Consider the following 23,726-nt stretch of genomic DNA (forward strand, 5'->3'; position numbering starts at 1 on the left):
GTTGTCCGGGCGCCTTCCAATGAGGTCACCAGGGGGCGGTCCTCTCAGCCGTGGAGGCCCCGGTGGCTGCCGGGTCGTTGCGACATCTCCTCCTCCGGTTCGGGCGCCTGCTGGCGCTGTCGGGGCCCGCTGGTTCTGCCGGCGCGTCTCGGCGCCGGGAGGGCCGCCTGGGGAGCGCGCCTTTCTTGTGGGTTGTCCGGGCGCCTCCCGATGAATGACAGCAGATCGGCTCCAGTAGCACCACCAACCTGGCTGCGAGGTGATCTGACCGTTTAACCCCGGGCAACCGCAAAAAATTCAAACCAAAACAGTTAAATTTCTTAAACCGCCATTCCACACAATTTTTTTTTTTAATGTATGTATTAAACTGGCCCAAAATGTTCCACTTGATAGTAATCCCAAGTCATGAAATGTCAAACTGATTTTATGTTGGTAAATCTCATGAAAAACAACTTATCTTGATATCCAGATATCCCGTGGCATAGTCCAGTATGACAAGAATGAATTTATTTCCTCTGCTTCAACAGCAGGGGGAAGTGAAGAAAAGTGATTTATATTCATACAACAACCAACAAGGACTGAATTGCCCAGGCTGGGTAAACAAATAAGCGTGGGAGTAGCTTGCTTATTGCAGCAGTTACTACCCCTAACCAATTAAGCTAGATATTTCACTTAGATGCAGCTCCAGCACTGCTCGCTACATCAATGGCGGGGGTGGAAGGTAAATAGAACCAAAAGGTTACTAATAAGGGCCAAGAGTAACAGATAAGTATGAGAGAAAAAAAAAAAGTGTGAAGCTTGCTGGGCAGACTGGATGGGCCGTTTGGTCTTCTTCTGCCGTCATTTCTATGTTTCCTAGTTGGAGGCATCCATGAAATTACAAAAATGTGGGGGTCACAGGATTAATGTCCTTTGCCTTATCTCCCTTGTGGGGACAATCTCTGGCAAAATGGCACCTTTCTCCGCACCTGAAACATGGCAGCCCAGCTGAGGACTGCAGGTGAGGTGAGACGTCCGGCTGGACCTGCGCTACTGATGGTCAAGACCTCTGAGCCTTAGGACTCCGCCATCTTCTTTCCGGATCGAGGGGGCTTCTCTCGGAATTGTGGTGACTTGGGCACAGTCTGGATCTGGTAATAAGCCTCCGCTACTTACTCACTGCTTGAGCCCTGACTATACAGGTGGGGATAGCCCGCTTGGCCTGTTGTGCAAAGGGTGAGTGGAACTGGAAGGCCCCAGAAAAAGGGGGGGGAAAAACCCCCCCTGCACTTTTTTTTTTCTTTTCTCTTCCGTTGCTATGGCTGGGGGCCTCTTGTCTGGGCTTCCCGCTTTAGGCAAAAGATCCCACCGCTCCCACCATATGTGGTAACTCAAGTGGTAGCAGCAAGTCTCCCCCAGATAGCCCTAGATCTCTGGCCTGGGTTTTTCCAGCTTAGCGGGAGGTACCATTTCTATGCTGGCTGCGAATGGTTAGATCCTTAGTTCACTTGGCGGGGGCTAGCGGCTTAGAGCGTGTGGTCATTCTGAGTTCGCTCGTGGGAGTGAAGGAGCTGGTTTGCAGTGCTCTTAATGTAAGTTAGGCCCACCTTACCTAACAGTCCTTTCTGTGAGCGGAAGCTTCTGCAGCGCATCCCTTACCTGGCAGGATCCCTCTCCAGTTTTCAGCGGAGAGGCTTTTCGGTGCAGTTTGGAGATTTAAGCTGGCACCCCGGCTGAGACTCTGGCTGGTGCCGGTGAGGGACAAGCCCCAAATCCAGAGGCCGGGGGGGCTGAGAAGGGCTTGTGCGCTCCTTTCCCTGCAAGTGGAAGGGCAGCAGTGACTCATCACCTCAGGAGAGATGTTTTGGACATTGAAAGTGTTTTTTTGCATTTTTGTTTTGTGAGGTGGTTTATGGTTACCACCCCTCCTCACGCTGGAGCCTGGCTGTAATAGACTGGTTCCTTTCAGCACCAGACCTTTCCCGCAGAGAGGTCACAGCAGAACGACTCCGAGGAGCAGAGGCAAGACCTTTCGGAGACCCCCAACTGGATCCCCACCCTCTGGACACAGGACACACTCGTGGGGACCTCAGGTATGACTTTGAGTTGCAGGGGGATCCTCCACACACGCAGGGATTTCCCTGCCTAAGGGGCGTTTTCCTTCTCAGGACACAATCCAGGACCTGATACTGAGGACACGTGCACAGAGGAGAGGAAGCAGAGCCCACACTGTAATACCCCAGAGAGATCACAGATGTAACGAGAACGGCATTTATTTGACAGGACATTTACTTTTTTTTTTTTTTTTTAAGGAATCGCAGTAAATTTAATTTCAACACCCCCCAAACTGTGTCCTGCCTGTTCCCTGCAGCACCATTGCCGATAACACACAGTGGACAGGATTCCAGCTCACCCCCTACAAAGGACAATCAGAGAGGGGAGGCAGCCCCAGAAACAAATCCTTTTATGGCCCCATGCACTCCTGTAAAAAAAAAGAAAGGGGCTACACTGAATTCCCCGAGGAATTGGGAGGCAATGTAAATCAATAAACTTTGCACTAATCCTCTCATAACAACCTGCACCCAGTCTGGATAATAAGAGTTTTGCATGTATCTTGTAGAGCGCAATGCAGCTCCTGCCCGGGTAGATTCGGTGGGGTGCTTTTTGTGTTGTCATTTTAGAGGTCTATATTCAGGCACAGTCCGGATAGGAAAGTTACTGCCCGATTCCCTTTTCTCCCATTCTGCGTCCATGGGGAAAAAACACCTTGATGAATCGGGCCCTTATCCGGCTGACGTTGGAGGCACATTCAGCAGCGCAGCCGGCTAACGTCAGGACAGCGGCTAACTCTGACTATGGGAGTCAGCGGGCTATCTCACCTCCTCCCAGTTACGCCCCTGGACTGCCCCTAACTTATCCGGCTGACGTTGGAGGCACATTCAGCAGCGCAGCCGGCTAACGTCAGGACAGCGGCTAACTCTGACTATGGGAGGCAGCGGGCTATCTCCCCTCCTCCCAGTTACCCCCCTGGACTGCCCCTAACTTATTAAGCCGGCTAGAATTTAGCTGGATAAAGGCTGAATATAGCCAGGTAAGCTATTTAGACGGGTAACTATTACATCTAAATGGCTTTTGAATATGGACCTCTTAATATCTAATTTTTGCTAATAGAATTATGGGCCTTTTAAATCTAGGTTTTTTGGTTTGCTTGGGCTTTATTTGTCGAGATACTTTTTTTTTGTAGGCCTTGACAATATATTTGCTTTTGAACTGCTGGATTTTAGACACTGCCCTTTCCTTGTTTACAGCATTCTTGGGTCGATGCTTCTGTTTGAACCATATTTTGCTAACATAACGTTTCCCTTGTGAAAGCCGGACCCACAGGAGCGAGGGAGTGAGGCGCAGCGTGCTGGAGAGCGCACGTGAAGCTTGCGTACCCCCCCACACACACACACACACAGTCGTGGGCAGTGAGCATCCCGCCGCCGTGACCCACCACCATCTCTAAAAGGACCGGGAGGGGAAGAGCCTCTCCCCCTCCCCCCTCCCCCACCCTTTATCAGTTTCCCTTTCTGGAAACAATGATCAAACAGGAAATAAATACATTTTCTTGACTGTCAGCATTAAAGGGAAATCTGATAGCAGTCACAAGCCTGAGCCCCCTGTGAATCATACTATCCTTGCATTAACGCAGAATAAACACATGCCCAGGTCAGACTAAGGGTCCATCACGGTCTCCGACAGTGGCCAATTTGTATCTATGTCAGGAAGTGTGAGTCCTTGGGCTGTGGTGAGGTTGATATAGCCCGGCAGGTGAACATAAGAACATAACTGGGTCAGACCAAGGCTCCATCAAGCCCAGTATCCTGTCTCCGACAGTGGCCAATGCAAGTTTAAAGTACCTGGATCCCAAGCTACTGATGGCGGCAACAAGCAGTGGCTATTCCCCATTGATGAATAACAGTTTATGCACTTCTCCTCCAGGAACTTATTCAAACCTTTTTAAAATCCGGCTACACTGCCTTAACCATATCCTCTGGCAATGAATTCCAGAGCTTAATTGTGCATTGAGTGAAAAAGAATTTTTATCTATTAGTTTTAAATGTGCCCCATGCTAACTTCATGGAATGCCCCCTAGTCCTTATATTATCCGAAAGAGTAAATAACCAATTCATATTTACCCGTTCTAGACCTCTCATGATTTTAAACATCTCTATCATATTCCCCCTTAGCCGTCTCTTCTCCAAGCTGAAAAGCCCTAACCTCTTTAGCCTTTCCTCATAGCCGTTCCATGCCCTTTATCATTTTGGTCGCCCTTCTCTATACTTTCTCCAGTACAACTATATCTTTTTTGAGATGCAGTGACCAGAACTGCACACAGCATTCAAGGTGCAGTCTCACCATGGAGGTGAAACCAGCTGGGCCTAGGCTGACAGCAGGCAGACACACTCAAACTGGGACGGAGACTAGGCTTCACCTAGATCAGCCTCTTCCCCTGCGAGTTGAGCCCTTGGATTCTGAGGCCAACAGGACCTAGACAAGAGTCCAGCAAAGAACAGTCAAGAGTTGGAACACAGCAGAGATCGAGGCAGGTGGCAAGCAGGCAGAGTCAGGATCCAGCCAGTGGTCTCAGGCACAAGAAGTCAGAAAGAGAGGAGAGCAGGAGACAGAGGCCAGGAGAGGGCAGGAATGAGAGGTTGGAGCAGGACTGGAACAGGAAGCAACACACACTGCAGGCAAGGCAAGGCACTGCAGGGGACCTGTTGCTGAGATGTTGGGTGATTGCCGGGTTCCTGTTCAAATGATCAAGGTGCAATGATGTCATCAGGCAGTACTGCGAGCGCCTTCCTGCCATGGGGCCTACATCAGTAGGCCACTTACGTGAACCTAAGAGGGGGATGGCGTCAGCTGGTATGACATGCGGTGGAGTAGGTGGTGTCCCGGGGGTACTGGCCTGCTACAGAAAGGTGTGCCGGCTCTGAGTGGACTTCTACAGTTGACGCGATGTTATAATCTCTAGGAAGTACCTGGCAATAATTACATCCCGGATTGATACTTGCCTACTAACTACATCCCAGGATAAATTCACTCCCTCTGTCATTACATCCCAGTTTAAATGTTCACTCAGTAAGGCGTGTCATGCTGAGTCAGATGAAGGGCCAATCAAGCCCAGTATCCTGTCTGACAGTGGCCAATCTAAATCTCTAAGATAATTACACCCTCTTATATCTATAACCCAGGATAACTACTCCCCCAGTAATACATCCTCCCCTTGTAACTATAATCACAGCGTAAATATTCACCCAGTAATTGACCCTCATCTTGTAACTATATCACAGGATAAATACTCTGCCACTAACTACATTCCCAGATAAATTCAAGCCCCTAAAATCATTGGGTAAGCTCTCTCTCCCAGCAACTCCATCCCCAGCAAAATAGCCTCCCCTTGTAACTACATCCTGAGATAAATTCACTTCCTCTGTAAATACATCGCTGGATAAACTCACTCACCCACGATGCCCCAGGATGCCCTCCTTCTTTGGGAATATGTGTGGTGGGGTAGGGAAGGAGAGCGGCGCGGCTCTTTTATCAGCTTCAGGTCTCTCCGCTCTCCCCTGTCCTTCAGGTGTTGAGGCTGCCCAAAAGCAGTGTCCCTGAATCACATGCTGTAAACCCTTTGTGTGTCTGCTGCAGGGCCAAGGCGAACGATGGTCAAAGACTACCAGGATTTGCAATGTCTGGAGGTAGAGGATGAAGGCTGCAGAAATGAGAAAGGTAGGAGAGAGCAGCGAAAGCTCAGCAAAGGGAGGGCATGCGGGAAACACTAAAAGGTCAGGAGAGGACGGGACAGAAGGAGAGATCAGGAGAGGGAGGGAGGGACAGAGCAGTGGGAGGTCAGGAAGGGAGAAAGAGGAAGCAGTGAGAGGGTAAGAGAGAGAAAGGGAGGGAGCAGTGAGATATCAAGAGAGACAGAGGTAGAGGGGGAGCCGCGAGAGCTTGGGGTGGAAAATGGGCACAATATTATTACAGTAAGTGCTGGCCGGGCCCACTTATCTGCAGTAGGAGTAATTCCCACCCCCGCTCCTTCCCTGCCTGTACCTTCTTGGGGGTCAGCAATCTGTGCCAGCCACTCGCAGCCTCCTCCATCCGCCGGCTGACCACCTTCACCCCTTCTCCTGATGTTGGGTTGGAATGTATGCCTTCTGCTTTCCTTCCGCAGCCTGCTCTGACCAGGTACTTTCCAGCCCGTCACCACCCGATTGATCCTGTGCTGGCGCCAACAGGAGCAGCAACATTCGACATTTGTCACTGCTGGGATTCTGCCACCACGAGCCTCTCTTGCACCAACCCAGTGAGGTTTCCACCTGTGCTATATCCCCTCCTTCCAATGTACTTAAAGTTTGGGTCATTTCAGCAATGCTGCTGGGTCCAAGGCCACGCACGAGAGCTCCTTCCAGAACCCTGACTCCGGCCAGTGGGCGTCACCCTTGAGTGATGATCACGTCTTCTCTCTACTCTCCCCTCCGGCAGCATCCCCGGCCAAACTGGGGAGCAGAAGATCCAACAAAGAGAGAACCAGGTTCCTTCCGCACAGTGGCCACAGCACTGACCCTCAGCCAACCGGAGTCGGCTGTCATTCTAAAGAGGAAGCTTGAGGGAGGAGGAGGAGGGTCAGCCACATGGACAGGGAGCATGCACTCATTGAAGCTGTCACCGGCCTGTTGCTGCCATAAAGCCCTCCTCCTGGTGCTTCACCTGTTAGGGCCTGCTCCTTCTGCTGCCAATCCCAGTGTCGACTCCTCTTGCTGTGGCGCAAATGGGAACAGGGGAGATGGAAGCAGAGGCAGAAAGGAGCTAACAGAGGAGATGGGAGTTGGTAAGGGAGAGTGGGGGATATGGTGTGAGACAGCACAGTGTGAGGGCTGGCATGGACGAGACAGAGCTGGGGCCTGGGAGAAGGCTGGAAGGAGGTGAGAGATGGAGAGAGTTGGAAGGCTGGGAGGGGTGAGAGATGGAGGAAGAGAGAGACTGAGCTAGATGACTTGGAGGGAGGGGGAGGCATGGAGGGAGATGAAAGGTTAAGTTGGGGATTGGAGTGGGAGGAGACTGAGCAGTGGGAAAGGGATAGATAGGGATATGAAGAGTGGAGAAATGGCACTGGGACCAGAGAGGAGGATCTGGAAGAGGGAGAGAAAGGCAAGATGGTGAAATAAAACAGATAAATGCTACAAAGAGGGATGGGGACTCAGGAGGGATGTGAAGAGGAGGTGATGGAAGAGAGATGGAGAGAAGTGAGATGAGAGGGACGCAGGGATGGAGAAAGGAAGAGGGACATGGAAAGAAAGGTAAAATGGAAAAGAAAACCATGCAAACAACATAGGAGAAGAGAGATTCTCCTGTTGGGGATCCTTGCTTCGTTGCTGGTGGTGGAACCGAACGCTGCCAGGTACTGTAGAGAGCCCCGGATAAGCTTAACCCACAAAGCCCCCGAGTCCAGAACGTACCACCCTTACCCATTCAGCCCCGGGCTGTAAGCCAGTGATGAGAAGACCCCACCTTGAATTCTGAGCAGGGGCTTTCCAAGGGGACGATCAGCTGCACAGATCAATAGGAAGTTACGGAGGGATGCTCCCCCCCCACCCCCCCGGGATGAATTCTTGGTAGGTTGTGCCATGCCTTACTTGATTGAGTTTCTTATGACTTCTTAATACTGTAGGATCTGTGATGATCTTTTTTTCGGGGACAGATGTATGAGCTAGCCAAAGAGGTACATACACTTTCAGGAACACAGGGGTGGACAGAGAGACACTACGTGATGTCCAAACCTCATGTAAGCAGAGTAGGTCTACCAGACCTATGACCTCTGTACAGTGGTGTATCGAGGGGGGGGGGAGGGGCGCAGCAGCTCCCACTCTTCTCCAATCCCCATGTATAATTGTAAGCCGGAAGCTTAAGATATTATTCTTGCTCTGACTAGCAAAGGTGAATTAAATTGCAAAGGGGAGAACCGTAAAGGCAAATGGTGACCTGTGAATTACTTGGCAGTACTTTTGTTGGTGGAAACAGAGAGGGGCCAATGCAAATTCTTTCCTTTGAAGCCTACAGAAGTCCTTCTCACCTATGCACATGTTAAATTACCCTCTGGCTCCACTACAAGGTGCGGGGTGTGTGCCGCGGCTGGAAGCCAGTGGTACTATCCCCAGAACTGCAGTGACACCAAGTGGACCTGGCTACAATTGCTAGGATTTAATGGATATTTCCGCAGAAGGAAAATTTTGAGTTAAATGAACCTATGGCAGCTCTTGGAATCAGAAATTGGGGTGTAATCCCGGACCAGAGCCAATGAGGAGCAGGGGATCGACTGCTAATGAACTTTTTAAATTAGGTATAAAAGAAAGGTTGTCTTTTGTATACAGTCAGACAGGCAGAATTAGGGAAAGATAGAAGGACATAGCAATGAGGTGAGGTTCCTACCCCAGCCACATGGCTGCACCACAAAGGAAAGAACAGTTGCAGATAGATGGGAGCATTCTTCATAGCCATAGTATGTAGAATAGTAATTATATAGCAGTGGTTTGTTATTTTGTACTGAGGGGAAAGAGTGAGTTTCAAGTATTTCCTGACCTTTTGTTTCATTTATAGCTAGGAGGACAGTATTTAGAATAGTATGTGCATACATTCAGTTTCAGGCTGACTTAGTTGCAGGGAAATTCGGAAGACTTGTCATGATTTTATATAGAATAGAGAGGGAATTTATGGTTTTTTATGAGAACCAGGACTTCCAATCTCCTGCGAGTATGTGAGAGAGAGAGAAAGAGAGTGAGAGAGAGAGGATAAAAGTTGTGCACCCCCTAATCCTAGACAATCTCAGAGTGACTAGAAATCAAGATTTTCCAGGCATGAACAGCAGGGGCTTTTCAAAAATTCTCATTAGTTTTAATTATTGGGTGTTATTTGATGTATATATGCTGTTTTGAAATATTTTATGGTGCTTGGGAAATTTAAAAAAAAATGTATATGATTTTAATGAATAGAAGTTTGTCAGTAGTTTTAAAATATTCTTCTATTAGTATGGTTTTACTATTATAATTGCTGCTTTATGTTTCTTGATTTTATTTGTTTTATGAGGAATGGTGGTTCTGTTTTTCTATTATTACACTCAGAGTCTGGCTTCTTGGGGTTTCCATTTCAGTTTCTGTCTGCATATTGCTGGTTCTAATTTGTGATCCTTTATTCTGTATTTGGTGACAGTCTGTCTGCTCTGTGTGTGTGGCCAAGGGTAGAGATTCTGCTAGCGTGTAGTGTCTGTGTAGGGATCTATAGCAATCGAGTTTGTTTTGTTTCCCCAGTAGGTGGTGTATTAGTATTTTTTACAGGTAGGGTTCTTGTTGTTTGAGTCCTTGGTTTTACTACTACTACTGTTACGTTATGACAGATTTGCTGTATAGATTTTGAGTGTCTTTTTTGCGGGGGTCGTTTTAGTTCACATCGTGTCTGGCAGTGGAAGGTGTTTGCGCTGCTGTTACTGTGAGGTGACACCAGAATGTGAAAATATCTTTTTGTATGATGAGCTGTAAGGGAAACAGCCAAGCTCCACTGTTGGGGGGAATTTCTGTGGATGCGCAGTGAGTTACAGAACTGGAGATGCAGGGTTTGTATTGAAATTCTGTCCCTTCCTGTATACATTCCAGACTTCACTCTTATCGCCATGTAGAATTAGTTGAATGAGGCTATCAAATCATTTTCATAGTAGTTTTACTAGAAGTGTGAACTAGTCAGCTTTTTAAAATTACACAGAAGACCCTTTGGACTTTCTTAATAAGACTTTTTTTAATAGCCAATTTTAAATCAGAGGGCCATGCCATGGAGGTGGGTGTGATATGAGGAAATATTTTGGCTCCCCCTCCCAAACGCTGACTAGAGTCGCCACTGATTTTCTGTGACCTTAAGCATTACTACAAGAAGGATTGGGTGGGGGGGGGGGGGGACGACGCTAGAGAGGCACACAAATACATTGGCCCCCGGAGACCCTCGGGACGCCACTGCCTCTGTAAGAGGTCCAAGCAGCACTCCTCCCACCTAGACCACATTCTCCAAGCACCCCCACCTTGACCTTCACACCCACAGAGATACCCATTGGTCTTCGACCTCTGGAGAGAGGACGAGAACTGCTCCAGAGTTTTCACAGTCCGACTCTTCTCCAGTCTTCTCAGATCTGCCACCCGGCATCATGAGCTTCCCCGGCTCCTCCAACAGCACCCGGATCTTGTTTGGCCTGTTCGCCCTGTGTGCTATTGTCGTCTTCATCCTGATCATCATCGTTGCTATGAACAGTAAGTGTCGCTTATGGGGTGGGATGGAAGCGTGAAGACTTCCTTCTAGTAACTGGAATATGCACTTACACCTCTTTCCCTACCACAACTCCTCTCCTCCACCACCACCACCCCCTCGCTTCTTTTTTAACAGACTCCAACACACAGCAGACGCAGAAGCAACAGCAAGGAGACTTCAGCAGCTTCAGTGAGTCTGTGAAGTCCCAATTCAACAACCTTAGCAGAGAAGGTAAGTTTGTGTGTGTGTGTGTGTGTGGGAGGGGTTGAGGATTTTGTCTCACATGGCATATAGAATACGATAGGCACCAAGCTGGTACTGACTGCCTCTAGTGGCTGGAGGTCAGAGCTGCAGCCAAGAGGTGAAAGTCAGGGGGTGTGCGTGCGTATCTGATCCCAGCCATGGGGTTCGTACGGTGAGCGCTAAACCATGCACCGGAAGGTTCTGCCACTTTTCTGGACTGCATCGGGGAATGAGGTGGTAAGCGGGTGTATTCCTGCAGATTGACCAGGTATCCTTCTCCTGTCCAAGAGCCCCTCTCTCAGACAGTGCACGCTGCTTTCTTCTTGTCCTCTGAACCCCATGATATTCCACAGGGGTATTCCTAGGGAGCCCAGACATTGTATATAACTGGTGGGAGGGGTAAGACCCATGACAGAGGTTCTAGGACTTATTGGATCTGAAAAATGCTGTGAAGTGCTTGGAGCTAAAACTGGAATTGTGGTTTAGAAATACAAAAATTATTGTTAGTGGTCAGTGGTCAATCAGGGTGAAACGTCTCTCTGTGAATGGATCTCCCTGCTGTTCCAAAGCCCAAGTAATGAGTCCAGGCTATTCCGCTGGTTACGATTCCAGCACGCGTCGGGTTTTATTTAACGGAAGGAATATTTACTTCACAATAAATGCATAAACTCTGCCTGCTCTGAGAGCGGCAGTAAAGGCATTTCTCCAATCTGCGCATTATGCTCCCAGTAAAGCTGTACCAGCTGAAAGGCCCGACTCCTGGGAACTGCTGGGCTCCAGTGAGTCAGGAACCCCAGAAATAGTCCAGCCTTCCACTGACTCTCAGTCCTCGCATGCTGACTCCAGAAGGGACCCTTGGAAGGAGGAGGAGGTCGCACTGGGAGCTCGTGAGTGAGCAGCAAGCGAGCCCAGCCTAGGAGTATGGTGGGTGGCTGGAACTTTCCTTGCTGGTTCTGGTGCTGGGCTCCACTCATGAAAGACAGACTCTACAGGTCTCAGATCTTCAACCTCTGGGGGTCCCTAAACACACACACCGGGGTCACCTAACCTAGTTTACAGGGGCTTCCGTAAGCTATTATGCAAGGGCTTATGGTACATAGATGTTAAAGTGCTGATTATTACAGATGAAACGAGGGTCCTCTAGAATATTATGGAGCGCCAGATTCTGTGATGCACGTGCTACATCCAGGTGGTAGAGTGGCTGGCTTACATCCCCCCTGAATCCCCCCAGATCCCTATGTGAAGATGTTGACTCAGTTTGCCTGTCTGATGTTCTCTCTCACTATCCTCCGTCTCATTGATCCAGCTCACAGTAAACAGGCTCCCTTCAGCTTCTGCACCCTCTCTTTCTTCTCGCTCCTTACTCTGGAATCAAATCACCGACCTTCCTCCCAATCAACATTCATACATGCAGTGCATATTTAAAAATCACATACGTACCATTTTGCTTTAACTAATTACATTGTACCACTCCCGCCATTATATTCTTTTCAGCTGCCATCGACCATTGGGACTTCATGAGGCTGATATTCATAAAAAGATGAGCCACTATACTGAGGCATCGAGCAATGGACTTAGGATGTTTCCCCTTACAATTCACTGTACCAGAAGAAATATTATATACACACACACATTTATTCAAATTCTGGCCTCAACTCAATAACAGCCACACAGACATCTTCCACTACAGGAAACTTTGTGAAGTAACTGAAAACGCAGCACCCTGTCCCCCATTCAGAAGCCATGGCGCAAAGCTGCCGCTCCATAACTCCTGTGACCCACACAGCAACAGTGCAAATATCACCGAAAGGGCAACAGTGCAAACATCACCGAAACGTGGAGATAAAAACCCTGAGAAGGCAGACTCTGCAGGCCGTGCAACAGCAGAGAGAGAGAGAAACAGAAATGAATTGCCTTCTGTATTTTTATCTATTTCCATTCATTTTTATAGCCCGCCAAGTTCAAAACCAAAGGCAGTCCAAAGCGATTTGCAACAATCAAAACAAATACACGCCATCAAATTTACTGTAATGCAAAATACAGCAAAAATATCAATGCAATATCAGTAGTAATCATTTCTATTTTACACTTAATACAATACAAACTGCAGGGTTTCTCTGTTTCACACAAAGCTCCTGTACCTTTCTCTGCTTTTCTATCCGCTCATAGCTAAAGTTCACCTCTTCTCTTCAGTCCTCATCCTCTTTTTGCCTCTCACCTATCAGCCTTTCGTTTCCCTCAGCCCTCCCATTCCCCCCCCTCTGTCTCTCACTCCTTCCCCAGCCTCCTATTCCCTCATTTCCACCACTCTCTGTACTCACCTCTAACCTCGTCCCCTCACCAGCCCCAGCTCCTTTCCTGCCATTCATCCTGTTCTTCTGCCTCTTACCCCCTCCGTCACTGCCTCCCCAGCCCCATTTCCACTCCCACTCCCTCATCCCCCTTCACCAACCCATCCCTTTCCTCTCACACCCATTCGCAGGACTCTGACCCCCTTCATCCAATCCCTCCAGGTCATTCACACAACTTCTAAACCCCTCCCTCTCCTTTAGCCCCTCCCTCTTATTCCTGTCTCACACCCTCACTCATACGTCCTAGAAAAAACACCCTCTACATATCGTTTGTTTGGTTTTCTATCTATTGTACTAAGTTATTGTTCAGTACCAGTTCCTGTTACTGTTTAAATGTGTTAGATGTAACAGGTTGTTATAAATGTAAACCGGAGTGAAGGCATTTTTTTGCTATACCTCGGTATATAAAAAACTCCTAAACAAATAAAATGCCCACTCGATTGCTGAGTCCCCACTGGCCCCCACCCCCCATCCCCGAGTCCCTGAATCCCATCCTTCTGGAGGCAGTGATTTCTGCAGGCTGTGAAGGTGGCTGCGACTCGTATCAGAAGCTTCCGGCAGCTCTGAAGGCGACCACCCTCGATGGCGACAGCTCCTGGTGCTGGTGCCAGCCCGCCGCAGGTTGCCACATCCTCCAGAATTTTAACCACCCTAAGCCCAGGCCGTGCGGCAATCCCGGCCTGCCCTCCTGAGATCCCTACAAATGCCCGAGGGGGGGGAGACTGTCTCCCTCCTCACTGAAAAGTGCCCCACGGACCTCGGTTACTAATGATCTCTTTGTTCTTTTCAGGGGAAATGGGCAAGGAGAGGATGCAGGAGGTGGACGCAGCACTGGAAAAAATACGGACTGATAGATCTAAAGGTAGTCACCGACCAATCTCATAGCCTGGCTTGAAGAAAAAAAAATATATATATATATGAGGGAGTGGTAGAAGGAACAAGGTGGGGTTAGCGCCCCAAAAAGGTACAAATCTTATTACTGCAACAAAGTGATGGCAGGCGAAGAATCTTGAGGAAATGGGAGCAAAAGAACCGAACCCTGAGGGCATCCTCCCCCACCCCCACCCACCAAAAAAGGATGCAAAATTAAACAGGAAGAGGTTGGAAAGGGGCCAAAAAGGAGCAACATTATGAGTAAGATGTGCAAAAGAAAGTCAGGGGAAATGGCTTGCTAAACACAGGAACACCTCTTCCTCTTTTTCTGAGTATCTCAGCTGATTTACAATGGCTTTTCTGACATTCACTTTTCCCTCAAATAGCGAGCGTGCCACAGTGCTCTCTGTAAGCCGGGCCCGCATGCGTGCTACGAAGCAGGCGCCCAGAAGAAAACAAAGCACGCACAAGAAAAAAAGGAAACGAGAACAGTGTCTCAGAGAATCGTTGCACACGAGAACCCTGGTGCATGCACCACCCACAAAAGTAAATAGAGGGAACCCCGCTGTCAGTGTTTGCAGATTTTACTCGAGACTGGCTAATTTGTTGGCCAAAACAAATGCTAAGATCCATGCAACAGAGTGCGCGTTTCGGTCTTCAACAAGGGTTCTGTTAATAACTGGACCTGGGATGAACGCAACGGTCGACCTGCCAAATGCACGATCAATCATTCTTTAAGATCGCCCACTTCCAAACCGTGCAAAGATTTGAAAACAAGATGCGGAATTTGAAACTGTAAACGAAACTCGTCAGGGAGCCAACGCAATTTTTCAAGCATTCTGTGCAAGCCATTTGCCTCTGATAGTTTTGCATGTTTGCTGTCTTGCTTTATCAGGTGCTAGTTGGTCCTATTAAAAGTGTAACCCCCGTCTCTGGTGACGTCCCAGAATGCAGGGGGCACACATCTACTCCCAGATCTCCCTCTTCTAACACACAGTCCACTTGCTCCAGGGGGCCAGAGTTCATTCCGGCAAAGAGCAGGGTAAACCTCTGGGGCCTTGTGCTCATTCCATAGTACTCACAGTACTCATGCTTGGGATGTCCTTGCTTGAGGATACCTCTGACTCTGGACATAAGCATTTACTGCAACCAAGAATACTTAGGGGTAGACAATCAAACACTACTTAGCTAGCTAAGTGGCTGCCTTTGAATATCTAGCTAGACCACTTAGGCGGATAAGTGACTTATCCAGCTAAATAGTTAGCCATATAGTCTGTGGGAAGGCAATGAGCATAACTGGGAGTGCTACCTTTTCGGTTAACTTAGCCAGATAAGTCGTGATATTGAGCCTTTTCCGGTTAGGTTGACTGGGTAAATTAGATGTGGCCCATTGCTGGTCTAAAGCTTATCTGGATACATTCAGTGGCATGTCCCGGCCACTGAATATCCTATGTATGTTAGCCGGGTAAGTCTTATCCAGCTAACTTACATAGCCGGATATATTTTAATATTGGCCCCTTAAACTCCAATTTCCAACAAAAATTCTCCAATTTACCTTCTAACAAAAAATACAGTCCAAAAGTGCCTCTTTCTCATTTTCAACAGCCGAGTCAGTGTGCTTTAGGACAGCAAGCACTAGGTAAAGACCCAACACTCCTAAGTGATAGAGGGTGGGCTCCTAGTAGAGAGGTCTAGAACGGGTAGATGTGAATCGTTTTTTTACTCTTTTGGATAATAGAAGGACTAGGGGGCACTCCATGAAGTTAGCATGTGGCACATTTAAAACTAATCGGAGAAAGTTCTTTTTTACTCAACGCACAATTAAACTCTGGAATTTGTTGCCAGAGGATGTGGTTAGTGCAGTTAGTGTAGCTGTGTTTAAAAAAGGATTGGCTAAGTTCTTGGAGGAGAAGTCCATTACCTGCTATTAAGTTCACTTAGAGAATAGCCACTGCCATTAGCAATGGTAACATGGAATAGACTTAGTTTTTGGGTACTTGCCAGGTTCTTATGGCCTGGATTGGCCACTGTTGGAAACAGGATGCTGGGCTTGATGGACCCTTGGTCTGACCCAGTATGGCATTTTCTTATGTTCTTATCTCTATCTCTGATGGGACACAGGACTTCTGGTGAAGGAAATCCCCCCAAAAATGACAAAATCTAAAACTCTCTCTCTCCCCCCGCCCCCTTTCCCAGTGGCCAAACTTCCTGCCAAAACAAAAAGGAACAAAATGATCTATAAAAATACTTCTCTTTTCTTCTCTGTCAGGTCATCATTGTCCCTTCTTAGTTGGCTGATGGGAGCCTCAGCACCTTCCTGACCTCCCACGATAGGGAAGAAAGTCTTCCCTTAGCCTGGCACAAGAGCCCACAAGCAAAAAAACTCTCAAAAACAAAACAGTTCTTTTCAATCTTCTTCCAACCCTTTCTTCACCCCTGCAAGACAATCCTCTTCTAGACCGTTGGGTGCTGGCACAGGGCAAAGGCTCTTCCTTTGGCTCAAGCTGTGAAGCCTAAAACAGGGGTCGGCCACCCCAGAAAACAAAAGCCACTTCCCCTGTTACAGGCTGTGGTGCTCACAGATGGGAAGACCTCTACAGCTGCAGCTTAAAATGCCAAAAAAAGACAACTCGGAATACTCTTTTTAACAGCGCACTACTGACCAATCCAAAGGAGCCTCGGTGGAGGTGCCTGCAGGGAAGATTTGCAAGCCACAAAAATCCTAGCCTAGGAATGAAGCTAGGGATCCCACAGTATATGGGAGACCTAGGGATTTCTACATGAGTTTTAATTAAAAAAACAAAACAATTAAATGTACAAACTGAAACATACTTACCTTAGTTAATTTTTTTTGTTTTGTCTATTCTGGAGGTTGTGGGGCACCTGTTTCTTGGTGGAGGGTATCTGTGGAATTACAGATATGTGGTAGCATGCTGAAGGGCAATGAAATTACAGTGCAGATTTGCCCCTGTAGGTCTGAGCATGAGATAGGAGACAGGAAAATAGGAATAACTTAAGAGAAGAAGAAGCATTGTTGCTGGTGTACCGTTCCCTTTAAATCAAGTAATTTTGTTGATTTGATTCTTTTATAAGACAACATTTATTTTCTGCTGCAGATGAGTCGCAGATGAAGATGCAGCTGCAGGAGCTGAAAGACACCATCAAAGACTTAAATTGTCAACTACAAATTTTAAAGTCCAATGGTAAGAGAACAAAGAGCACAGGGAGGACATCTCCAGCATCTCAGCCAGCTTCTGTCCCTAGGTTAATATCTCAACAATAGAAAAGCACAGGGAAGACATCTCCAGCATCTCAGCCAGCTTCTGTCCCTAGGTTAATATCTCAACAGTAGCAAAGCACAGGGAGGGCATCTCCAGCATCTCAGCCAGCTTCTGTCCCTAGGTTAATATCCCAACAGTAGTAAAGCACAGGGAGGACGTCTCCAGCATCTCAGCCAGCTTCTGTCCCTAGGTTAATATCTCAACAGTAGTAAAGCCCAGGGAGGACGTCTCCAGCATCTCAGCCAGCTTCTGTCCCTAGGTTAATATCCCAACAGTAGTAAAGCACAGGGAGGACGTCTCCAGCATCTCAGCCAGCTTCTGTCCCTAGGTTAATATCTCAACAGTAGTAAAGCCCAGGGAGGACGTCTCCAGCATCTCAGCCAGCTTCTGTCCCTAGGTTAATATCTCAACAGTAGTAAAGCACAGGGAGGACGTCTCCAGCATCTCAGCCAGCTTCTGTCCCTAGGTTAATATCTCAACAGTAGTAAAGCACAGGGAGGACGTCTCCAGCATCTCAGCCAGCTTCTGTCCCTAGGTTAATATCTCAACAGTAGTAAAGCACAGGGAGGACGTCTCCAGCATCTCAGCCAGTTTCTGTCCCTAGGTTAATATCTCAACAGTAGTAAAGCACAGGGAGGACGTCTCCAGCATCTCAGCCAGCTTCTGTCCCTAGGTTAATATCTCAACAGTAGTAAAGCACAGGGAGGACGTCTCCAGCATCTCAGCCAGTTTCTGTCCCTAGGTTAATATCTCAACAGTAGTAAAGCACAGGGAGGACGTCTCCAGCATCTCAGCCAGCTTCTGTCCCTAGGTTAATATCTCAACAGTAATAGAGTAAAGAGTACAAAGAGCATCTTGAGCATCTAAATCAGCTTTTGTAGGTAGGTTACCATCTCAATGATAATGGAATAGAGAACAAACTGAGGACATCATGAGCATCTCAATTAGTTTCTGTCCATAGGTCAATGTCTCAACAGTAGAACAGTGCACATGGGAAGCCTTCAACATTGCTACCAGATTCGAATCTATTCACTAACCTCCTAAAAATACAGCAGTTGATTTGTGTCCCTGTGCAGGGAAAGGAAGGCACTGCTGAGCTGAGGGTTACAGGCTGCAGAGATCTGACCCCTCATTATTCATTTTCAGGATCCCAGATGGCTTGCTGCCCACCCAAATGGCTCACCTTTTCAGGCAGCTGTTATTATTTTTCCACACAGAGGAAATCATGGGAGGAGTCCAAGAGGTACTGCCTAGATGAGAAGGCCCACTTGGTGGTCATCAATACCCAGACTGAACAAGTGAGTTCTGTGTTACTGGAGAATGGGGATGGTCATCCTTCTTTTTCTCATGTCCATCCATCCAAATCCTACTTTTTTCCATGGATGGGCCCATTTCAGCATTTGTGTGTTGGCCTCAGCAAGATCCTGCACTCAAAGTGGGAGTGAACAAGGAATTGGATGTATTTTTTGGGATCTGCTGGGTACCTTATAATGATACAGATTGGCTTCTGTCTGAGGTAGGATACTGGGCTTGATGGACCTGTGGTCTGAGCCAGCATGGCACCTCTTATGTTCATTCTGATGTACTGTAGTTCTTGTGTATGGTGGCCAAGTTGGACAGGAGTAAACTTTAGTTTATCCTGCAGCTTCACGACATGCATTTTCTGGCATTATCCTGTATCACTTTTGACAAATTGTAGTTTTCCAGGTTAGGTTTTACGTCTACTACTGCTTTATCACAGTATGGTGCAAAATTTAAAAGGTCCCAGGTATGAAGAGCAGGGAATCTTTTTTTCTCCTTATTAGTTTTAATTATCTGGTGTTATTTGATATCTCTGCTGTTTTGAAATTTTATTGGCAATTGGGAAATTAAAAAAAAATGTACATGAGTTTTTAATTATTGGATTTTTTTGTCAGTTTTGAAATATGTATTGTATTTATTGGTATGGTTTTGCTATTATGATTGATATTTTATATTTCTTGATTTTATTGGATTGATGTTTTATGAGGACTGGTGGCGTTTCTGTTTTTCCATTACAGTACTGCATAGAGTCTGTCTTCTTGCAGTTTACAGTTCAGTTTTTGTCTGCACATTTCTTTTTATACTTTATGGTCGCTTTATTCTGTATTTGGTAAGGATCAGTCTATGTTGTGCATGTCTGAGGTGAGGTATCCTGCTGGCGTGTCGTTTCTGTGCAGGGATCTACGGCAGCCTGACTTGTACTGTTTTTCTAATAGGAGGTGTATTGGTATTTTAGGGCCTAGTGTAATGTTTGCAGTGTTGTCTTTTCATAGGTAGAGTTGTAGCTATTTGAGCGCTGGCAGTTGGCGCTGTTTTGGAATGGGAGGTTTACTATATTGTAAATGAAATTCACTTTACTCATGGCTTTTGTGAGGGTGAAGTCCACACCCAATGGGGTGGATTTTAAGAGCCCTGCTCGCCTAAATCTGGGCGGATTTAGGCGAGCAGGGCCCTGCGCACCGGTAGGCCTATTTTCATAGGCCTACCGGTGCGCGCAGAGCCCCGGGACTCGCGTAAGTCCCGGGGTTTTCTGAGGGGGGCGTGTCGGGGGCGGGCCCGATCCGCGCGGCGTTTTCAGGGCGTGTCGGGAGCGTTTCGGGGGCGGGCCCGGGGGTGTGGCTGTGCCCTCCGGACCCGCCCCCGGGTCGCGTCCCGGCGCGCTAGCAGCCCGCTGGCGCGCAGGGATTTACGTCTCCCTCCGGGAGGCGTAAATCCCCCGACAAAGGTAAGGGGGGGTTTAGACAGGGCCGGGCGGGTGGGTTAGGTAGGGGAAGGGAGGGGAAGGTGAGGGGAGGGAACGGGGGTAGGCTGCGCAGCTCGGCGCGCGCCGGCTATACGGAATCGATAGCCTTGCGCGCGCCGATCCAGGATTTTAGCGGCTACGCGCGTATCTACTAAAATCCCGCGTACTTTTGCTTACGCCTGATGCGCCAGCAAAAGTACGCCAAATCGCGCGGTTTGAAAATCTACCCCAATATGCATTACACCATATGGCTGACACCATATGGCTTCCAAGTGTCTTTTTTTGCAGGTTTTTCTGATTGGCACCTCAGAAGACTGTACGTTGAATATCCTTTTTCATGTAAAATCTATTATGAATGTGTAATTTGTAATTATGTATGGGGCGGGCCCAGGGGAGGAGGGTGGGGAGGCAAGGCCGTAACCCTCTTGCACCGACCCCCTGGTGGCCACATGAAGTGAGTGAAGCGATTCTGTTGGTTCTCAGCTTCACTCTGCTGCTGAAGGGAATGATGCAGGGGGGGCTGGCTGAGGGGGCGCTCACTGCTCCTTCAGTCCCAGCTTCTCCCAGCTGGCTGTTGTCGTTGCTTTGACCCCACTGGTGGTTTTAATACTCTGCTGGTTTCAGTCATTTGTAGAGAAGCAGAGTATGCCCGATTACCACTGGATTGGCCTCACCGACGTTGATGGACAATGGAAATGGGTCGATGGCACCAGTTACGACTCTGCTGTCAAGTAAGTCCGATGAATTCCTTAGTCCTTAATTGATGGGGTCTCCAGCTCCACCCCCCCCCCCCTGTCCTTTCTTCCAACCCCACAGTCAAAGAATCCCCGTCTCCCACGCCTGCCTATATATATATTTTTTTTACATCTTTCTTGTCCTCCCCTGCCTCGCCATCTTGGCCGATGAGAGCGCCAGCACTGGCACTGCTTCCAATGCTTGAGAGAGAGCACTTCTCCCCTCAGATACAGCACCTCATTCCTGTCTTTAACAGTGTCAGAGTTTGTCTTCTGCCGATCCCAGGCTTTATCAGTATGGGTACTGCTCTGCCATCTCCTCACCCCCCCAGACCCCTGGTTTTCTGAATCTTCCCTCAAGTAGACCTCTATCCCCCACAAACCTGCAATTTGCTTCCTTCCTCCTCCTCCCCCCCCCCCTAATCAATTCAATTCCCACCTCCTCCCTTCACCTGGTCCTTCTATTCTTTCCCTCCTTCCTGCCGCACTCCCCCCCCCCCCAACCAACCAACTTCACAGCTCTGGCGCTGCTGTTTTGACAAGGCAGCGAGCCTACAGACCCCTGCTAACAAGTGTCCCTGTCCCGCCTGGGATTTCATGCAGGAGGTGGGGCTGTGAGCAGGGGGGGGGGAGGAGCTTACTGAGCACCAGAGCCAGGGTTATGAGGTGGCTAGAGGGAGGGAGAGGATCAAAGGATCAGCCAGAGTGAGGGAGGTGCAAATCAGACTGAAGCCCAGCAGGAGTGCTGGGGACTTTGCAACCCCCAGAATTGTGCCACCTTAGGCAAAATCCAGGTCTAGTCTTGATTCACTGCAGCCGCAGGACTCTAGGTGAACGTGTAAATGACCTCTCTCCTAGGAACTGGATTCAAGGTCAACCCGATGAGTACTTCGGGCATGGGCTGGGTGGGGGCGAGGACTGTGCCCACCTCCATGCCAATGGCCAGTGGAATGACGACCATTGCTCACGCCTCTACAAGTGGATCTGTGAGAAGGAGATGAACTAGCGGCGGTTACCATGGAAACAGCCCGCGATCCGGAACCCTCCCGTTGTGGACACTCACGAATAAGGCTGGATCCTCAGGGCTAGGCTGATTGAGTTGCCTTCCTCCCTTCTCCCACTGCATAATCCAGGAGGTGTAGTTCCAGCTTCTCTAAGAAAAGTAGAAACTACAACTCCCAAGATGCCCTGGCCGAGCCTGTCCCTAATGATCTGGAGCTCTCTGACAAAAGTAAGGATCAGGAAAATGTGAAAGAGCACAGCATTTTGCTGTATATTGTGATACTGGTGGTAGGTTGCATCTGTTTACCAACAGAATAACTCGCTCTAGTTTCTGTTCAGGCTGTATAAACTGAAATATCAACTTCAACTTCTTTTTGGCTAAGATCCAAGCACAGTCCTGGAACATGAGTTGAGGATGATCCCTCCTTGTCCTTTAGGCTGTGATTAAGAACTTGTACAATGCGTGTGTCTGGAAGGGTTAGCATCCCTGTCACCTGACCCCAGCGGGGGAGACGATAATGGAGCAAATATTACCGAAGAGATTATGCTGATTGCGATTGCATTTCCTACTTCATGTGTTAGGAATTGGAACCCACCTTGTTACTTTCTGGAAGAGGCGGGGCAATCAAGCACAAATAAATAAGTAAATCAAGCAACCGACAGCACCAACAACCCAAAAAAACGACACAATAAAGTCCCAGCGTGCGGAAGCGCCCACTTTTTAGAAGACGTTATTCATTACTGCAGCGGTTTTTTTAGCACGCTTTCTCTATAGATTCTGCCTCAAAACGCGGCAGGGGGATCCACCCGTGAACCTTTTCCCCCTTCCATCACCTCCTCCCTGCGTCGCAGCCCCTCCGCCGCCGCGTCAGAGCCATTGAGTGGTGGATTGTTCCTCCATGGCACCGATCATGCGATGCGAGGCCCCCAAAGAGGTCAGCTCCAATGACCCTATTTCTGTCCTGCTGTTGCTGCTGTCGTGCCGACGCCTGCTAACCAAGAACGGTCTCCAGTGGGTGTTGACTGATAGGAAAAAAGTGCTGGCGTTATGGGTGGGGGTTTTTTTTTTTTAAAATTTATCAGTTGTTCATATTACAAGAGCAAATAGCATATATAAGGAGAAGGCTTTATAAAAATCCAGCTGCTGTCCAGTTATTGTTTGATTCTAGATATTACCTAAGCGATAAAATAACTCTTCCAAAATTAAACTTCTCGTGTGATGGGCCGGTTACTATTTCTTAAATAAACTTTCTTTGTGAGCACATGCCAGTATTCTACATGTGAACCTGCCTTTCTCTCAGCATAAATGTAAATCCACATTCCTCATACAGCAAGGGTCCCCCACTTCCTCCAAGGCGTCAACAAAATTCAAAAAGGGTTGCCACAGCTAAAGAAATCAGGGCATTCTTTACCTCTGCATCTGTAACCCCACCACCACCACCTATGTCCTTACTATGAAGGGGGGTGGGGGTGGGGGGGGGGGGGTTTATAGGTGCAGATTCATTTCTACGCCTTGGGAGTTTGTACACTTAAGACAAAAGTCTCCAAGCACTGGATGCTGGCTCCAGCCGAATACTTTACTGAAATAAAATGTATTTGATTGTTGCATTCTGGCAAATGCATTCTCTCCATTGCCAAATGCAATTCTCTCCATTGCCAATGAGCATTGCCCACAAATAACAAAAACTGTAAACCCGAACCACAGAAATAGAAAACCCTGGTACAATCCGTACCTCAGAAATCTTAAAACACAACTTAGAGCTGCTGAAAGATCCTGGCGCAAACAACAATCCCCCTCTAATAAAACAATCTACTACCAACGCATGCATGAATATAGAAATTCCATCATTCACACCAAACGTGAATACTACGCCAAAAAAATACATGGCTTGCAATACAATCCCAAGGCCCTTTTCTCTATGGTAGCTGAACTCACCTCTCCCTCCCACACACAACAAATTCCTAACTCTTCAAAAAATCGCTGCAATGAATTAGCCCAATTTTTTAAAAATAAAGTCTCCGCCATCACAACTCAATTCTCTAATAATAACTTAAATATTTGCCTACCGACTTTTAGCGCTTCAGTCTCCCTCTCCTCGTTCGACTCTTCCTCCTCCCTCGAAGTAGAAAACATCCTTAAAAGGATGAAACCCTCATCGCATCCCTC

The 23,726-nt window shown here is 48.0% G+C and overlaps 1 protein-coding gene across 4 annotated transcripts in view; it reads left to right on the plus strand.

The window, feature by feature from the left end:
- LOC115078243 (asialoglycoprotein receptor 1-like) overlaps positions 1–22,627 on the plus strand; it is a 29,539-nt gene extending 6,912 nt beyond the window's left edge. The window contains exons 1-9 of one of the 4 annotated variants that reach the window (XM_029581036.1): positions 1,913–2,072; positions 5,674–5,754; positions 10,185–10,313; positions 10,447–10,542; positions 13,696–13,767; positions 16,895–16,981; positions 18,206–18,357; positions 20,448–20,554; positions 21,416–22,627. In XM_029581036.1, coding sequence (XP_029436896.1) covers positions 5,688–5,754; positions 10,185–10,313; positions 10,447–10,542; positions 13,696–13,767; positions 16,895–16,981; positions 18,206–18,357; positions 20,448–20,554; positions 21,416–21,563 — 858 coding nt within the window. In that variant the 5' untranslated portion in view covers positions 1,913–2,072; positions 5,674–5,687 and the 3' untranslated portion in view covers positions 21,564–22,627. Of the gene's footprint in view, positions 1–1,912; positions 2,073–5,673; positions 5,755–10,184; positions 10,314–10,446; positions 10,543–13,695; positions 13,768–16,894; positions 16,982–18,205; positions 18,358–20,447; positions 20,555–21,415 lie in introns of those variants that run through there. The other 3 variants (XM_029581035.1, XM_029581038.1, XM_029581037.1) reach the window with 3 other exon arrangements.
- The last annotated feature ends 1,099 nt before the right edge of the window (positions 22,628–23,726 follow it).

The sequence above is a fragment of the Rhinatrema bivittatum genome, chromosome 16 (genome assembly GCF_901001135.1).
Source record: "Rhinatrema bivittatum chromosome 16, aRhiBiv1.1, whole genome shotgun sequence".
Taxonomy (NCBI): Eukaryota; Metazoa; Chordata; class Amphibia; order Gymnophiona; family Rhinatrematidae; genus Rhinatrema; species Rhinatrema bivittatum.